The sequence below is a fragment of the Pseudorca crassidens genome, chromosome 21, assembly GCF_039906515.1.
Source record: "Pseudorca crassidens isolate mPseCra1 chromosome 21, mPseCra1.hap1, whole genome shotgun sequence".
Taxonomy (NCBI): Eukaryota; Metazoa; Chordata; class Mammalia; order Artiodactyla; family Delphinidae; genus Pseudorca; species Pseudorca crassidens.
Genome location: NC_090316.1, coordinates 20,451,362 through 20,466,839, shown reverse-complemented (window position 1 = coordinate 20,466,839; position 15,478 = coordinate 20,451,362). Strand labels below are relative to the sequence as shown.

At 35.2% G+C, this 15,478-nt stretch overlaps 1 protein-coding gene across 3 annotated transcripts in view; it reads right to left on the bottom strand.

Moving 5' to 3' along the window:
• Positions 1-3,687: 3,687 nt before the first annotated feature.
• ZDHHC2 (zinc finger DHHC-type palmitoyltransferase 2) overlaps positions 3,688-15,478 on the bottom strand; it is a 66,855-nt gene continuing 55,064 nt past the window's right edge. For 2 of the 3 annotated variants that reach the window (XM_067722077.1, XM_067722075.1), the window contains 5 exons: positions 15,285-15,411; positions 14,920-15,012; positions 11,002-11,114; positions 9,128-9,202; positions 3,688-6,177 (listed from right to left, as the gene is read on the bottom strand). In XM_067722077.1, the coding sequence (XP_067578178.1) occupies positions 9,162-9,202; positions 11,002-11,114; positions 14,920-15,012; positions 15,285-15,411 (374 nt within the window). In that variant the 3' untranslated portion in view covers positions 3,688-6,177; positions 9,128-9,161. The remainder of the gene's footprint in view (positions 6,178-9,127; positions 9,203-11,001; positions 11,115-14,919; positions 15,013-15,284; positions 15,412-15,478) is intronic. The other variant, XM_067722076.1, reaches the window with a different exon arrangement.

Sequence of the window (15,478 nt, the reverse complement as noted above, 5' to 3'; positions counted from 1 at the left end):
GAACATTATAACCTTTACTAAACCTAGCTTTTGGATAAAAGATATTCGATCATTTTTTCATGTTCCTAAGCCATTAATTCTGGACTTAACCATATTCTGTTAAATCTACTAGAGCAAGAATCAGCAAACTATGGCCTACTGATCAAAACCAGCCTGCTGCCTGTATTTTGTATGGCCAGTGACATGAGAATGGATTTTACAGTTTTTAAATGGTTGGGGGGAAAAAAAGAGCATTTCCTGACATGTGAAAATTATGAAATTCAACATTTAGTGTCCATAAATAAAGTTTTATTGGATTGCAGCCACAACATTTATGTACTGTCTATGGCTATCTTTGCACTACAATGGGAAAGTTGAGTAGCTGCTATAGAAACTGCATATGGCATTCTCATCATTTCATGACCCGACAGCAGTTGTGCCATGTATATCTCTGAACCACAACATTTTATTATTTGTTTATATTACCAATTCATACCCACTATGTCAAAACAAGAAAAGTGCACTTTGGTGTGCTTTTTAAGGCACATCGGGGTGTGAATTATATTATCAAATTTTAATAAACTGTGACACTGTAACTGTGCTAAAAAAAAATACAACGTATGTTGATATAACCAGACTAAGCCCTCATCACAATATTCCCAACTCATGGGAAAGCAACAGGAGAATTAGCAATTTTAAAATGGAGTATCTCATCACAGCATAATTTCATAAAAATATTCATATTCATAAAAATAAAAAATGAAAATAAGCCTGCAGCCAAAGTATGTTTACAAGTGGCCCATTTGTTAGCCAAGCAAAGCTGTTTACTGATGGTGAGTTATGTATCATGTCTGAATGCAGTAGCCCAAAGAATGTATCTAGAGAAAACTTAAGCTTTGTGTACAGCTTTCTGATGAGAACAGTTGCTTGAAGAGTGGGGCACATCAGCAGTTAATTATGGAACAAGACAAATGATTGTTTTTCTTTGGCTCTTAATGAGTCAGATGTTATCAGTACTGCCAGCTGTTCTTTACTTTTGAGAAACCAGTGCTGAGTTTGAGTAAAGAAGAAACAACTACAGGTAAGAATATTTTCAAAGAAGTTGAGAAACCACTAAGTACAACCTGAAGTGGAATCTACAAGGATGTGATATAATTGATGGTGGTAAAAGTATGCATGGAGCAGGAAAAAGTTTAATTGATCAAATTTTAAAACTTGTGGAAATGTAAGGTGTTTGGTTTGGTGGGGACCCATTTCACTTGTGTCATACACCTTTGTTTTTTTTTCCTAACAAGAATTAACATTGTTTACTGATAGCTGGTGTCTTATACCACTGCAAAGACCATGTAGAAAGAGCATAAGCCAAAAAAAAAAACCAACATACCTGAAGTATACATCTGTATACAGACTGTCCTTCTGTTGATTCTTTCTAGCCATTTACTCCAGGGCTCATCCATATTCTCTACTTCTTGCCTAAGTATATTTTTTTAAAGAACTTTAAAACATGTTTGTTTCAGTGTATAATCTAGGTTTATTATACACTAGTGTATAGTCAAGGGTAGTCAAGTCAAGTCTAGTGTATAATCAAGGTTGCTTTTTTAAAACATTCAACTTTCACATTATAAATGATTAGGGCATTTAAGATACTTTCAATACTAGGCTTTAGGGCCTATACATACTGACAGAAAAAGAAACAAACCTAAATTCTGACAATAGTCTTAGTTTCAGCTGAATAAAAAAACAACAGAACTGAAGCTTTCCATGGTAACAGTTCTTTAATTCAGCATCAACAGAACTCTACTTTGGGGCATTATGTTTTTTTCTTAATTTGATTAAGCACCTTTATCTGTCAAACAAGAAACATTAAGTATTAAATTCAGGTCAGGATTGAACTCCTTACATTGTTAAATCTTCCCTAGAAGATGCAACAAAAATCAGTTTGTTTTCATGAATCATAAAATAATATGTCCCTTCTGAGCAATAAGGAGCTGCTTTAGCATAAACCAGAGCTTAAAGTCACTTATCAAAAGGCCCCCTTTGGTTTAATTGGTACTCAGAAATAAGTCAACACAAAAGATGAATAACATTAACACATTTTCCCCCCAACTGTAAACTAACAGTACAGAAATACTGAATATTGGCTATATGAACAGTAACATCAAAGATCTACGTTTGGGCGTTGTCACCATTTTGTTTTTGCTGTCACTCTTTTGCAGTGAGAGGGCTTCAAGAGATTTAAAGTTGTCTTTATTGACATTGGCCAGACTTTCATTTGACCTTTTTGTTGGTAAAGAACAATTCAAGGGTGCTAGAGACTGAGCTCTTAATAACCTAGACTGCATTATGGACAAGCATCCTCTTTACTTACATCCTTTTTTTTGGAAGATGGAAAAAACATCCTATTTCAGAGCCTCCTGCTATACTGAACATCGTGCTGGGAGATACTTCATAGTTTGTGATCCACAGGAGTTCCTTTGAAACAAGCCTACTTGAACTCATCCCTTCAGTGATGTCCACTTGATACAAATCGGGACACTACTGTAAAAGAATAACAAATCCATCATGGCAAAGACAAAAGGAAGGGTGCACGGTTTGGACCATTATAAAGTCTAACACAGTTGCCTGTGTTCTGTAACAAAGTAAGATATTTTGGTAGTAAATTCTAAATCTAGTGGAGGAAGAGATTGCTCAGTTTTAAAATCAAGACTTCTCTAATGTTGGAATGTATTTAATGTTTTTAGTAAGTGACATGATCAAATTGCTAAAGTTTTAATAAACATTAGAATCTATGAATTTTTACCAAGGTAAAAAAATTCTGGTGGTGTCTTCGTAAAAGAGTAACAAATCCTTGAGGTGTGTAACACAATTTGCTTCCACAGGTAAGAGGAAATACTTCTAAGTTGGCTAAGTATGTGGAAAAGGAGTGCAGGCTGTTAAAAAACATTTGGGGTTACTTAGAACAGTTTTCCACAGAAGGATCTTACCCAGAGATGTATGTTACTAGCGAAAATCCATTGTTGAAATGCATCACTTCAGATAAAATGTTAGCAGATCAGAACTTGTAGTCTGTGGAAGGGGGATGGTCGTACTGGAGGATACCTTCATCACGGTTTACAGTGTAAGTGGATTTGCGTTTAAGTTTTATGAGGTTAGAATATACGTGGTGGCTTTTCTAAAAAAAATTCATAATAGTATCAGAACTATCACTTTTACAGGTAAATATTTGACAATAAGTGTGTACCACAGTATACAGTAAGAATCAGCCCAGCAGGTTTACATGTACTATTGCAAAATAGGGAAAATTTGCTAGTTTATAATATAAGGGAGTAGCAGCTTTTTCACAGGTTTTCTTGAAGCATGAATCACGTTTCTAGCTTAATTTTTTATGAACATGGTTTATAAGACCTTTGTGTATGATTTTCCCAGTGAAGATGGTTTTTTGTCAAACATATGCCATATTTCCAACAGTTATCTATTGATTACAGCACACTCAAATGTTAGTCTTTTTCTAATTGTCCTCAGACTCCTTTAACTACTAATGAGCAATCACCTCATCCTGTCATCCACTTCATCTCCAAAGACCTATGTTATAACCAGGTTGTAGACATGAATCTTGCCTGCAGGAGCTCTGGTAGATGATTAGGAAAAGTATATCTTTAAAGCAACTTAGATTGTTAGTGCAAAGGCAATTTCATATAGACAGCTAACAAAGGTGATCAACCAGACTTTATTATGGTATAACAGGAGGGAATTCATAGATAAGCACTTACTTGAATGTCTCATCATTGTATTCAGATGCAGTTTTTTTCTCTTTGAAAAAAACAAATCTTTCACTGCACAATGGCAAATAGCTAATGTATATGAAGCATTTGTACAACATTTTTAAATGAAAAAATTCTTAAATATTGATACCTATATGATATAATCTCTAAAAACAGGAAAAATCAAAATTATCATTTAATGGACTGTCAGGACATACTTCAAGTGTCTTCAAGTTTGAGTTAAGCAATTAAATTTTTTAAAGCAAAGTGTTTAAAGTGTTTTTAAGGTACATTTTATAAATATATACAAAACGTAGGTCTATTTGATGCTCTGTTCACTCAGATAAAATTTATACTGCAAATCTAATGATATGCCATCATCTCCAAAAATTATAACCCCTTAGAGTTAAAAACAAAACTAAACAAAAAACATTTTAAAGATTAGTCACTGTATGAAACCAAAAAGGGAACCATTACAACTTAATGAAAAAAACTTTATTTTGAAAAATGTTTTCATCTGATTCTAATGTATATTGACTTATGGATTTGAATAATTACATGAAAGAGCTAAAGGGAGGGGGGAAATTAACAGTACTCTAGCAAGGTAAAGAATAAAAATCCCTCTTTTTCCCCTAATTTCTAGTTTGACAGGAGGGGTCACCCAACAGAATCCTATCCGTAAAAACAGCTCTAGTACTGTGCTTTGAAAAACATCTGGCTGCATATAATTCTGAATACATTTTGTGATGCTCTTGCCCTTAAGACTTCTAACAGGAGCTATAGGTTCCAACCTGGCACTTCAAGTAATGAAAACGATGACCAAACAATGCTTTAGGATAAAAGTAAGAATGTATCATATCTTCCGAGTTTTCTTGAAGTAGATTGTCAGATCAAAATCTTTAGTTTAAAAAAAAAACCTGAAAAAGACCACCATCCTATTACTCAAAGAATTGCACTCAAATGATTTATAAAATGGACTGGGCTGACACTGGTTCTTTTATGAAGTCATTTAATATAAAACTTCATATTTTTAGCAAGGATGAGCAAATGCAAAGATCTGTTACTCCATTATCCTCTGGTCTTCTAGTCTACTTTGTGTTGAGTTTATCTAATTCAGATTTTGAAAACTTTAATACCATTTTCTCTTTGTTTAAATACCAGTTCCTTAGCTGTGTAGTCTTAAAGGGTAATCTGCTTTAAATTCTCAAAATCAGTACCAAAAAAATGTATACAGCGTATTCTAATTGCTAACATTTACAAAACTTGCACTCCATCAAATTAAAAAAGAATAAGACTCTTTAATAGTGCATAGAAGGCACAAGAGCTTCTTAGTATATTTACTGAAGCCGAACATTTTGGCATCAACAAACACACCACTGTAGTTTATCTTAAACTCAGTTTCCAAACAGCACACCATTCAGTTCCTGTGGGACTAAATTTCCAAAAGGATATGACTTTTGTTTGATGATTTGCATAATTTAATCTTAACAGGTATTTGAGGACCTATGTAGTTTAACTGTCATACTTCTGATGAGAGGAAAAAGAAATAATATAGATGTCAATGAAGGATTAATTCATTGGCCCATCAGGGATTCTTAACAAAAATTCAATGTTTGCTATGTTCAATAGAATAACCTAAAAAGAGACTTTTAAAAGCTAAACCAGCAAAAGAATATCATAAACCAATCTTCATAATTGTTATTATAGACTTTCCCCCATTTTCAGATAATTAAAATAAATGAAAAATATATTTCTGATGTAATAGAAATGTATTAATTCTGACAAAGATTTTCCAGCCAGTTGAGCTCAAGCTTCAATGATCATTTCTTTTCCAGCAGGGAACAAAGGCTAGAATTAAAGTCTGGCAAAAAAAAAAAAAAGGATGGTCATCTTCAACTGCAGGCCACTTGAAACTTGTAATGATTCATAGTTTTTACAGTTCACGCAGCCTAAGGCTAGATTCACATCAGAGGGAGTAAACAAGTCTCATCTGCTACCTCCACCTTCTGGTAGGTAACAGGTTTTACGAATAAAGCTTATCATTATAATGTTACGTGAAATCTTTTAAATCTCAATATCTTAATAGTCTCAATTTTCTGAATCAGAAAATCAGAGGATCAGTGGGTTTTTTATGTGGTAAGTTGTGCTCCCCAAATATCTGGGTGAAAACTGGCCCATGAATTTATTCCAAGTTTTTATGATAGAAGATATTTTTGTCCTTGATTCATAAACCATAACTACTTTTAATGTTTAAGAGGAATCTGTGTTAGCTGAAACAATCTGTACACTGGAGTAAAAATGTGTTATGTTTTAAGCAACAGCTTGGAGAGAAACGGTCAATTCACATTCTGCATATCCAGCCAGAGGGCGTGGGAACAGCTAGTTAGTGGTGCCTTCCTGCGGGAAGCCTCTTCCATCCATCGACAGCACTGATTACCTTGGGATGAAACAGAAAACATGAAACTCTCGTGTTAACTCTAAAAATACAAGCAAACAAAAAATGAACCAACTCATTCATTGTTGCAATAACATCCCTTGTTCAAAATTAAATGTTTTCTATACTAGAAGGCTCATCAGATGAGTTCTTGAATATAGACAGAACTTTACATCAATTCTCAAACTATAATACACACATACAAGAGAAGAGGATCTTGTTAAAATGCAGAAAATACAGATTCTGATTCAGTAAGTCTAGGGTAAGGTCCACAATTCTGCATTTCTGTTAAGCTCCAGGTGATGTCAATACTGCTGGTTTGGGGCCCCAATTTGAGCCACAGGGTTCTATGTTCTTAGTTCTGAATTTGTCTGAGGCCAATAGGAGTATACAAGTGACAAGTGAGTTGTGAGGGGATTTAGGGAAGTAATTCTGAAATACCATGTGCATAGAATCACAGCATTTTGAAGTTTCTATTGTGTAAGAGTGAAGGTTGGGCAGGCTAAGTTTAACCTATACTTTAGCACTATTATGGATTTAGGCACATTTTCACTGTGTGGAAACTATACTGAACCAAGAAATATTTTATAAAAAGGTCACAGGTCATTTACTAATATAATTGAAAAAGGAGAAGAGATATCATTTAGTAATATAATCAAATTAGGTGTATCAATATCAGATAATATTGTTCAGGTTAAATGTGTATTGAATGAATTGCAAGTCTGAGGTATAAAGCAGGAAAAACTTTAAAAAACTATTTTGACTATCAGCTACCTTAGGAAAATTCAATTTTTTAAGGAACTTTTCACTGGTATGTCAACAGAATGAAAAACATTACATCAGAAAACACTTTTTTTTTTCTTTTACGTCAACGCAGTTGATTCATGCTACAATTGGGTTTTTATGACCACTACTGTCATATATTTAAGTGTAATAACATCAACTTTCTGTGAGATATTAAACATCAATGATGTTATTTTATCGCCCATTTACCAACTGTTTATTTAGAACCTACTATGTGTCTGGCACTGCAAAGGGTCGAGAATAATGATGAACAAACACAACACTGATCTTGTCAAAATACTGGGAAATCTACCGGATTTACACACAAAGTTACGTTACTATGTAAGCTTATAAAATATTTCACACAGATAACCTCACATACAATGGTAATTATAACTAATTCAACGTACTAAAAAAAATCCTGTGAAACTTTGTATGCTTTACAGAACTATGTTCTGTAAAATACTTTGCTTGTGGTATTAGCTAATGATTCATATTTATATGATCAGTTATATTTTAAGAATTATTTCCAGAAATTTACACTGTATTCACTAATTAACTAAATTAAGAACATTAAATTCTCACGATCCTAACCATAGTTACAATCAATCTGATCTACTATACCATCATATAGAGTAATCTAAAACCAAAACACTGGCCAAATGGCACACAGAATTACATGGCTATTCATCAAAACCAAAACCAAGTAAAATAAAAACCAGATATCCATGAACTACTTCGACACAATTTTGTTTTAGGTGCTACTCTCTTGCTAGGTCACAGTTTTATAAGTAGAGAGTTATCTTGATAATTTCAATGTTCAATTCTTCATATATTTTTTTAATTTTTAAAAATTTTATTGAAGTACAGTTGATTTACAATGTTGTATTAATTTCTGCTGTACATCAAAGTGATTCAGTTATACATATATACATATATTCTTTTTCATATTCTTTTCCATTCTGGTTTATCAAGGCTATTGAATAGTTCCCTGTGCTATACAGCAGGACCTTGTTGTTTATCTATCCGATATATAATAGTTTGCAACTGCTAATCCCAAACTCCCAATCCTTTTCCCTTCCACCGCCCTCCCCCTTGACAACCACAAGTCCAATTCTTCATATTGTTTACTGGAACAGTACACATAGTTGTTTGATTTGTTAAGATGTTTATGGCTTTGTTCCAAAGGGGCTCCTTACTGTAGCTTTTTATTGACCGCAGCCTTATAAATAGATTTCACTTTAAGGAAACTAATTTGGAACTACAGGTTTAAAAAAATTACGGGTTAAAGAAAATGACTTGGAACACCTAGTATTTTAAGGATGACACATGCTCTGGGGTCCTACTGTGACCAAAAATAGGGGTGGCAGAGATTTGTGCTAACAAGATATAATTATCTTGTATTTAGACCCAGTGAGATTCAACTAATGGGTGGTCAAGAATAAGACCACTGGATATCCTGAAGGAAAGAAAAAAAAAATTGCATGATCCTATGAAATGACAAGACAATTGTCATGTAGAATTCAATATTTTAGGATCAACCTTTGCTATTTAATGCATTACTGTAAAAATGAATTTTGTTCAACTTATATTTTATCAAGTTAACCTAAGTACTAGCTAACATTCAAGCTAAATCCATGTCCAGAGGTCTCCAGCATGACTGATGCAATCCCAAGGGTCAGCTAAGACATTGTATTTGAGTCACTCATAAGTAAATGCTGGGACTTCCCTGGTGGTGCGGTGGTTGAGAATCCGCCTGCCAATGCAGGTGACCTGGGTTCGAGCCCCGGTCCAGGAGGATCCCACATGCTGCGGAGCAACTAGGCCTGTGCGCCACAACTGCTGAGCCTGCGCTCTAGAGCCTGTGAGCCACAACTACTGAGCTCGCGTGCCACAACTACTGTAGCCCGTGCCCCTGGAGCCCCTGCTCCACAACGGGGTGGGGGGCCACCACAGTAAGAAGCCCGTGCACCGCAACAAAGAGGGGCCCCCTCTCGCCTCAACTGGAGAAAGTCCGTGCGCAGAAACAAAGACCCAACGCAGCCAAAAATAAATAAATAAATTTATAAAAAAAAAAATAAATAAATGTTTATGGCAACTATTTGCCCTAGGAGAGCTAGAGAACTGTTGAAAATATAAAACATAACAATAAAGGAAAAGCTTTTCTTACTTCCGTGAAGTATGAGTAAATTTTGTTAGAAGAGTTAATTCTCATTCTCCATGGTAAGTGCAGGATTGCTCATACCTTCAAGAAAGAACATAAGTTAGCAATTTTTGTTGTTGCTTTTGAACAAATAGGCAGAGACTTGTTTATTCAGTCATGAATCCTACCAGTGTTTTTCCAAAAGTGACCTGTACGTAGTATGGGTATTTAGAAGATGTTGTATAGAACACACACACACATACAGTACAGTTCGCCACAACCGGTGTCACAAAAAAAGCACTTTAAAAACAGTTAAATATATACACCTGAGGAAGTAGGGGTGTGAATAAAATAATGTAAGAAACACTGAGCCTGGCACTTCTCACACTACCTTAAATCACTGTTTTCTAATTCTTCATCTACCGACCTCATTCTTGTCAAACTAATCTTGGAGCCCTTTCTCATCTCACCATTTTCATATTTCTCTTCCTTCTTTTACACCATCCTTTAAACTTTAAATAATTTCTCAATTTATCTATCACAGTAACAGAAAATTAATCTATGTCTCCAAACTAACAGCACACAGAAACCAGAATATCACTTCTACATTAATGTAGAACTATAAAGTGAAATATGAATCTCTTCTGAAAGACAGTTCTTTGTCTTTCTACCCCCCAAATATACATCACTTCTTTGTCTCTAAGGAAACTGAGGGATTCAAAAGGCAAACAGGTGTCATCAATTTTGTTCAGGTAATACCTAGTCCCTCCCATAGACTGGAAAATGGAATGGAATGTTTGAAGGTGAAGAGACAGACCAAATTATGAATACTCAAATCACGGGGATCTTCAGAGGGCGTACGCATTTCTCAAGAACAAGACTCTTTAAAGAAAGAGAGAATGTGACTGATTATATATTAAATAATGACTTAGGAATTTTTACTCAGGACTATCTGTTTGTTTTTCACTAAATCCCAAAGAGATTTCAAATAAACCAGGAAACACTTTAAAGTGCAGTAAGCCAGTGTCAGGCAAGCACTAGGAAAAGGTTTGAAGAAAAGACTAGAAATGAAGGGGAAACATTTGAAGACTTAAATAGGTCAATTTGGAGATTTTCTGGCTAACAGTGCCTTAATTGAGCATGCATGGTTTTGCACTCAGGAGACCACACATATAATATATACACACCCCTGCACATATGATCACGTATTTTGTTTAATACTTAACAACCCTGAGAAATAAGTAGTATGTTAAAGATGAAGCTAAGTCTAAAGGAGGTTAAGTAACTTAACAAATACCACACACTGATTAGGTGCCCAAATTGGGATTTGATATCAGGTCTGTCTGCCTTCAAACACTTCCTTGTTTTTTGCCAATAACCTATATTGACCCAAATCATCAAAAGAGTCAAATCAACAATAACAAGAGAACTGTGAGTGGGATATGAAGAAATGACAGGTAGCTAAAGTTATAGCAATTCTGCAATGGCTTTACTTCGACATTTTGAAATGGATAAAACTTTTGAGTAAAAACTACATAATTTGAGATCCCTTTCAGTAGATAGTTTTCAACCTTTTGTCTGAGCTTACTGCACTTTTTCCAATTTTTAAATAAATTATATTTTGAGTTTATCAGTTTATTTAATATGCGGTAATAAAGATTTGGTTTTCTAAATTGGAAAAAGGCCATGTAAATCTATTTTTCACAAAATGATTTTCTACAGCTTCCAGACATTAATCAAAGCACTTCACAAGCAGTTCTTTGAAAACAGTTCTATATTTACAACGGTAGTCTGCCTCCAAAACAAGAAAAATTCTACAGCTAATAAGAATGAAAAATTTTTACCACTTTCACCTTTTAAAAATAAAATATATCGAAATAGCCGAACAAGCATACTCTTACCAGCTTTACCTTTTCCCAGGTTTGTGCTGTTCTCTGTCCAAGATTGAGAATCAGTAAGAAGGTGGCTCTGGGACTCTCTCAATGGCTTTGCAGGAAATTGATGGTTTTCAGGACTGAATAACAATAATTATCATCATGATCATTAGGTTAACTCTTGATAGTATTAGAGTGAGTGTTTTGCAAAGGATGGAACTCAACCCACTTGTGGTGCAAGATAATTGTAGGAGTTACACAAGAGAATTTGGGGAAAACAGGAACAAGGCATTAAATCACACTGACTCACAATGAAAAAAGCGTTCTTGCTTCAGTTCACTTTTCTTTCTTCTGATTACGATACAATGACAATCTCTGACTTTGGCAAATCTCCATTCTTAATATGGAGAACAGGCCTCAGCCTAAGACTTTAGCAGGTAAGGGAATCTAGTTAGAACTTAACAGTATTTTATTATTGATTTTATTTTTTTTTAAGTTATATTCTATGGCAAATTATACTAATTTCTCATTTATGACAGTGATATAAAGTTTGGTTTAAAAAAATTTAAGTGGCAATTTAAATAAAAATATTAAAGAAAAATTAATTTTACAAGTGGAAAAAATATGGGAAAAAATATATGAAGATGATGGTAGAAAGATAAGTTTGAGAAAAACTGACCTACTTATTGTTTCTAAAGTGGCCTAACTGGTCTCGAACAAAGAATTCTCTATCTTTCTCTATAAAACTGAAACAACAAATTTGAACGTTATCTTGCAGGAATGTTGAAAACATCTGACATTGTCAGGTCTTAAAAATCTGATGTTTAATTTGGTAAATAAAGAGTTTAAAAGAAAGACTTTAGGTTTTAAAATTTAAGTAGACATGCCACATATGACATATTAGATGGTATGAAAAAAATGTACATAAAATAGCATTTCACTTAGATTAAAAAAATTATTGGCACAGAAACTATTAGTGTATTATTTTACAACACACCAAAACAGAAATTATAATAATGTTCAAAAGAAAAACCCACTTAAAATTCTTCCAAGAGTAATTTCACATATTTTAGTTGACTATAACTATTATATTTTTTAAAGGATATGCCTTTGCTCCTTAACAATTACCTCATATCTAAAATTTGACACTATTTCAATTTTGTGCTGCTTTAACAACCCCTTACTAAAATTTTGGGAGGAAAATCTTAAAAAAGAAAAGCTTGTCTCCTATTCATATGAAATATCTCTTTTACTCTAATTCTAATTATTCCTCAGGAAAGGGACCTTAGACCAAGTACAGCTAACTAAGTCCTGGTTTAAGGACTGCTTGGAGATTCATTACTGCTAACAGGAATCTAACAAATGGCAAGGATCCACTCATTCAACAATACTCATTGAGTATCTGTTACATCAGTGAGGAAAGTCTTTGATCTCATGGAAGTTCTGTTGTAACTGAGGAAGAAGTATAATAAATATATAGTAAGTCAGGTGGTAAGGAGAGCTCTGACGACAGTAAAAGACAGTATGAAGGGAATGGAGGGGCAAGTTACAATTATCCAAGGGTTTCCAAAGGCGGCCTCTACTGTAAAGCTACACCTGAGCAGAAAGTGAAGTGAAGGCACAGACCGTTCAGATATCCAGAGGAAGAACCTTTAGGAATAGGAACTGGCAAGTACAAAGCCGCTAAATAAGGAACATGCCTGGTATACCTGAGGACCAGCAAGATCCGTGTGTCTGAGGATTGTGAGTGCCGGGAAGGTGGTACGGGGTGACATCGAGAGGTGTTGGGGAAGAGATTAGTCAGCGCAAGGTAAGGACATTCATTAGCTTTTATTCTAAGCAAGATGGACAATCAGTGGAGGGTTCTGAGCAGAAGAGTGACACAATATGATTTACGCTTTAAAAGGATCACTCTGACATTTTAATGGAGAATAAACTGGAGGAGGGCAAACATGGAATCAGAAAGGTCAGGAACGAAGGTACTGAAATAATCCATGTGAGAAATGATGGCTTGGACCAGGAAAGCAGCCTTGGAGGTGGTAAGAAAGTATCCAGGTTATAGATATATCTGGAGGGGACATCTGACAGGATCTACATCTGTATATACAGGGTCCCTGAAAGAGAGGAATCTAGTATGACTCCCAAGTTTCTGGCCTGAGCATCTGGGAGAATGGAGGTCACTACTACTGATACATGAAAGAATGAAGAAGAATCGAGTTTTGGGTGGGGCAAGGGTAGAGATGGCTTGGAATCAAGAGTTCTGCTTTGCACCTGTTCAGCTGGCAATGACTTTTAGATGTTTAGGTGGGACCACTGTGTAGACAATCAAATATACAACTCTGGAGTACACAGGGGAGACCAGCACTAGCCATAGACAATTCATAGGGGCTAATCGGGGGAGATTATAGAATTTTGTAGAAGAGACTTTAGCTGTCAAAATCCAATCTCAACATTTAAAGGAAAGGGAAGAGAAGCCCGGAGAGGTTACGTGACCTCTTCTAGATCACCTAGCTGGGTAACAGTGCCAGAACTAGGATTTCTCCCAATGCCCATTGTACATTTAGTAGGAGAGATACTATCTCTAAAACCCAAATAGTCTTAAACTACAAAAACCTCTTAACAAGGATAAAAAAATATTATTGAAAACTACTGTTAACTTTTATAAAAGCAGGAAAGCATTCTAAGTAATTTATTAAAACTAGATTTTTCTGCCCTGAGGTATATAAAAAAAAAATTAGCATTTAGCTCTGTGGAATTTTAAAGCCAAAACTCACAGGGCAGGACCCAGTAAGACTCTGGTGCCTTTGAATGTCCCTGTGACACACATGAGAACGGCCTCCTCATTAACTAACTGGTAGAGCCTGGACTGCACATAGCTCACTCTAGGGATGGGGGGGGGGCAAATAGGTTTCATCTCATGACAATTTAAGATGACTTTGGAATGGCTGCCAGAATCACCACCTTGGGATGGATGCTGGGGTCACATCAGGCTCCAAGGGACAAAGCGCTGTGATCAATAAGAAACACGAACTAGATGGGGAGACTATAAGCATAGGTGCTGTGAACACAGCATTCCAGCAACTAAGAAAACCTTTAAAATTTAACGATATTATGGTCATGCTTTTACTATTGGCTTTCATTTAAAAATTAGAGGTATGGTCACATCAAAAAAAAAAGTCTGTCTTGAACATGTAAAAAAATGTTTCAACTTAAAACTTCAGGTAGAGCATTTTGAAACGTTTAGATAGTTTTGCCTTTTGGCAGTTAGTAGCCAAGTCAGAATCCAATTTCAGGTCTTCCTCAAATGCCTGATAGACTGGAACCAAAAGAGACTTAAAGCAGTAACCAAAGTCTCCAGACAATGAATTTCCAAGACTCCCTCCTTTCTCTCTCCACAGAAATGGCTCAGATCATGCTTAGAGGTCTTGGAAGAGTACCAAGGATATGGTGCCCATTGCTAACGGGACTGTCAAGCAGATGTCTGGGATTCCACTTCATCTCCAAAGGCCTGATCCAGGCAGGGAAGTTTTTTGATCTCTTTATAACGGTTACGGCCGAGAAGAAAGGCCCGGAGGGTCAGAGGGAAAGTTTACCCTGTCTGCTCACCTGATCACTAGGGGGACTAATTTGGACTTACGTTATTTTCTTTTAAGCACCACATTTAAAAAAATCATAATTTATTTCTGTTAACAAAAATGTATAGAGAGTTAACACCTGTTTACTGACCACCCAGATTGATAACAGAATTTTATAATTATGACTGAAGCTCCCTATGTAACCCTCCCCAGTCATACTTTCCTCTTACCCTCATTCCAGGTAGAAACCAGTGTAGTAAATTATCTTAAGTTCTTAAAAATTTTTTTCAAAGGAACATATAATTGAAGGACGCAAGAGGATAAAGTATATTCTTTGAAAGTAAAATAGAAAAAAAAAAAATGGACTCACTTTTTAGATGATGAATTCAATCCTGCAGGAGTAGACGGCTGTTCAGGATCCTGGTTAACAAGGCAAGTTGGAAAGGAGCAGCCATCACCTAGACTGTAATTAGAATAAAAACTTACAATTATGCAGTAAAAAAGATGATCTCTGTGAGTAGAACATAGTTATATTATGGACAAAACGTGTGTATCAGACATTGGCTCGAATGTGGTATGTTTATGGAGATGTGAGTCAACTGATTTCCACATTGATATAACAGTGAGTCATAAAATAATACTGTAAAAAATAGTTTTTATGCAGAATTACAGAGTTCTTTTGTTGGATTACTTCCATTTTCAGTCTAAACCCTGAAAATTTTCACAACAAAGTACCTTGAAAAAATGGGTAGCAACCAGTACTTCTTCTCATCACCAAAAACCTGTCGCATATTTTTACTGAAACCCAAGCTGAATCCATTCTTATCTGTTCCATGTCGAAATACTGGACTTCTAAATGCCTCTAGAAAAGATGGTAGAGCAATCACATGAGTAAAGAGCACATCATCTAGCAACCCCTATAGTTAGAA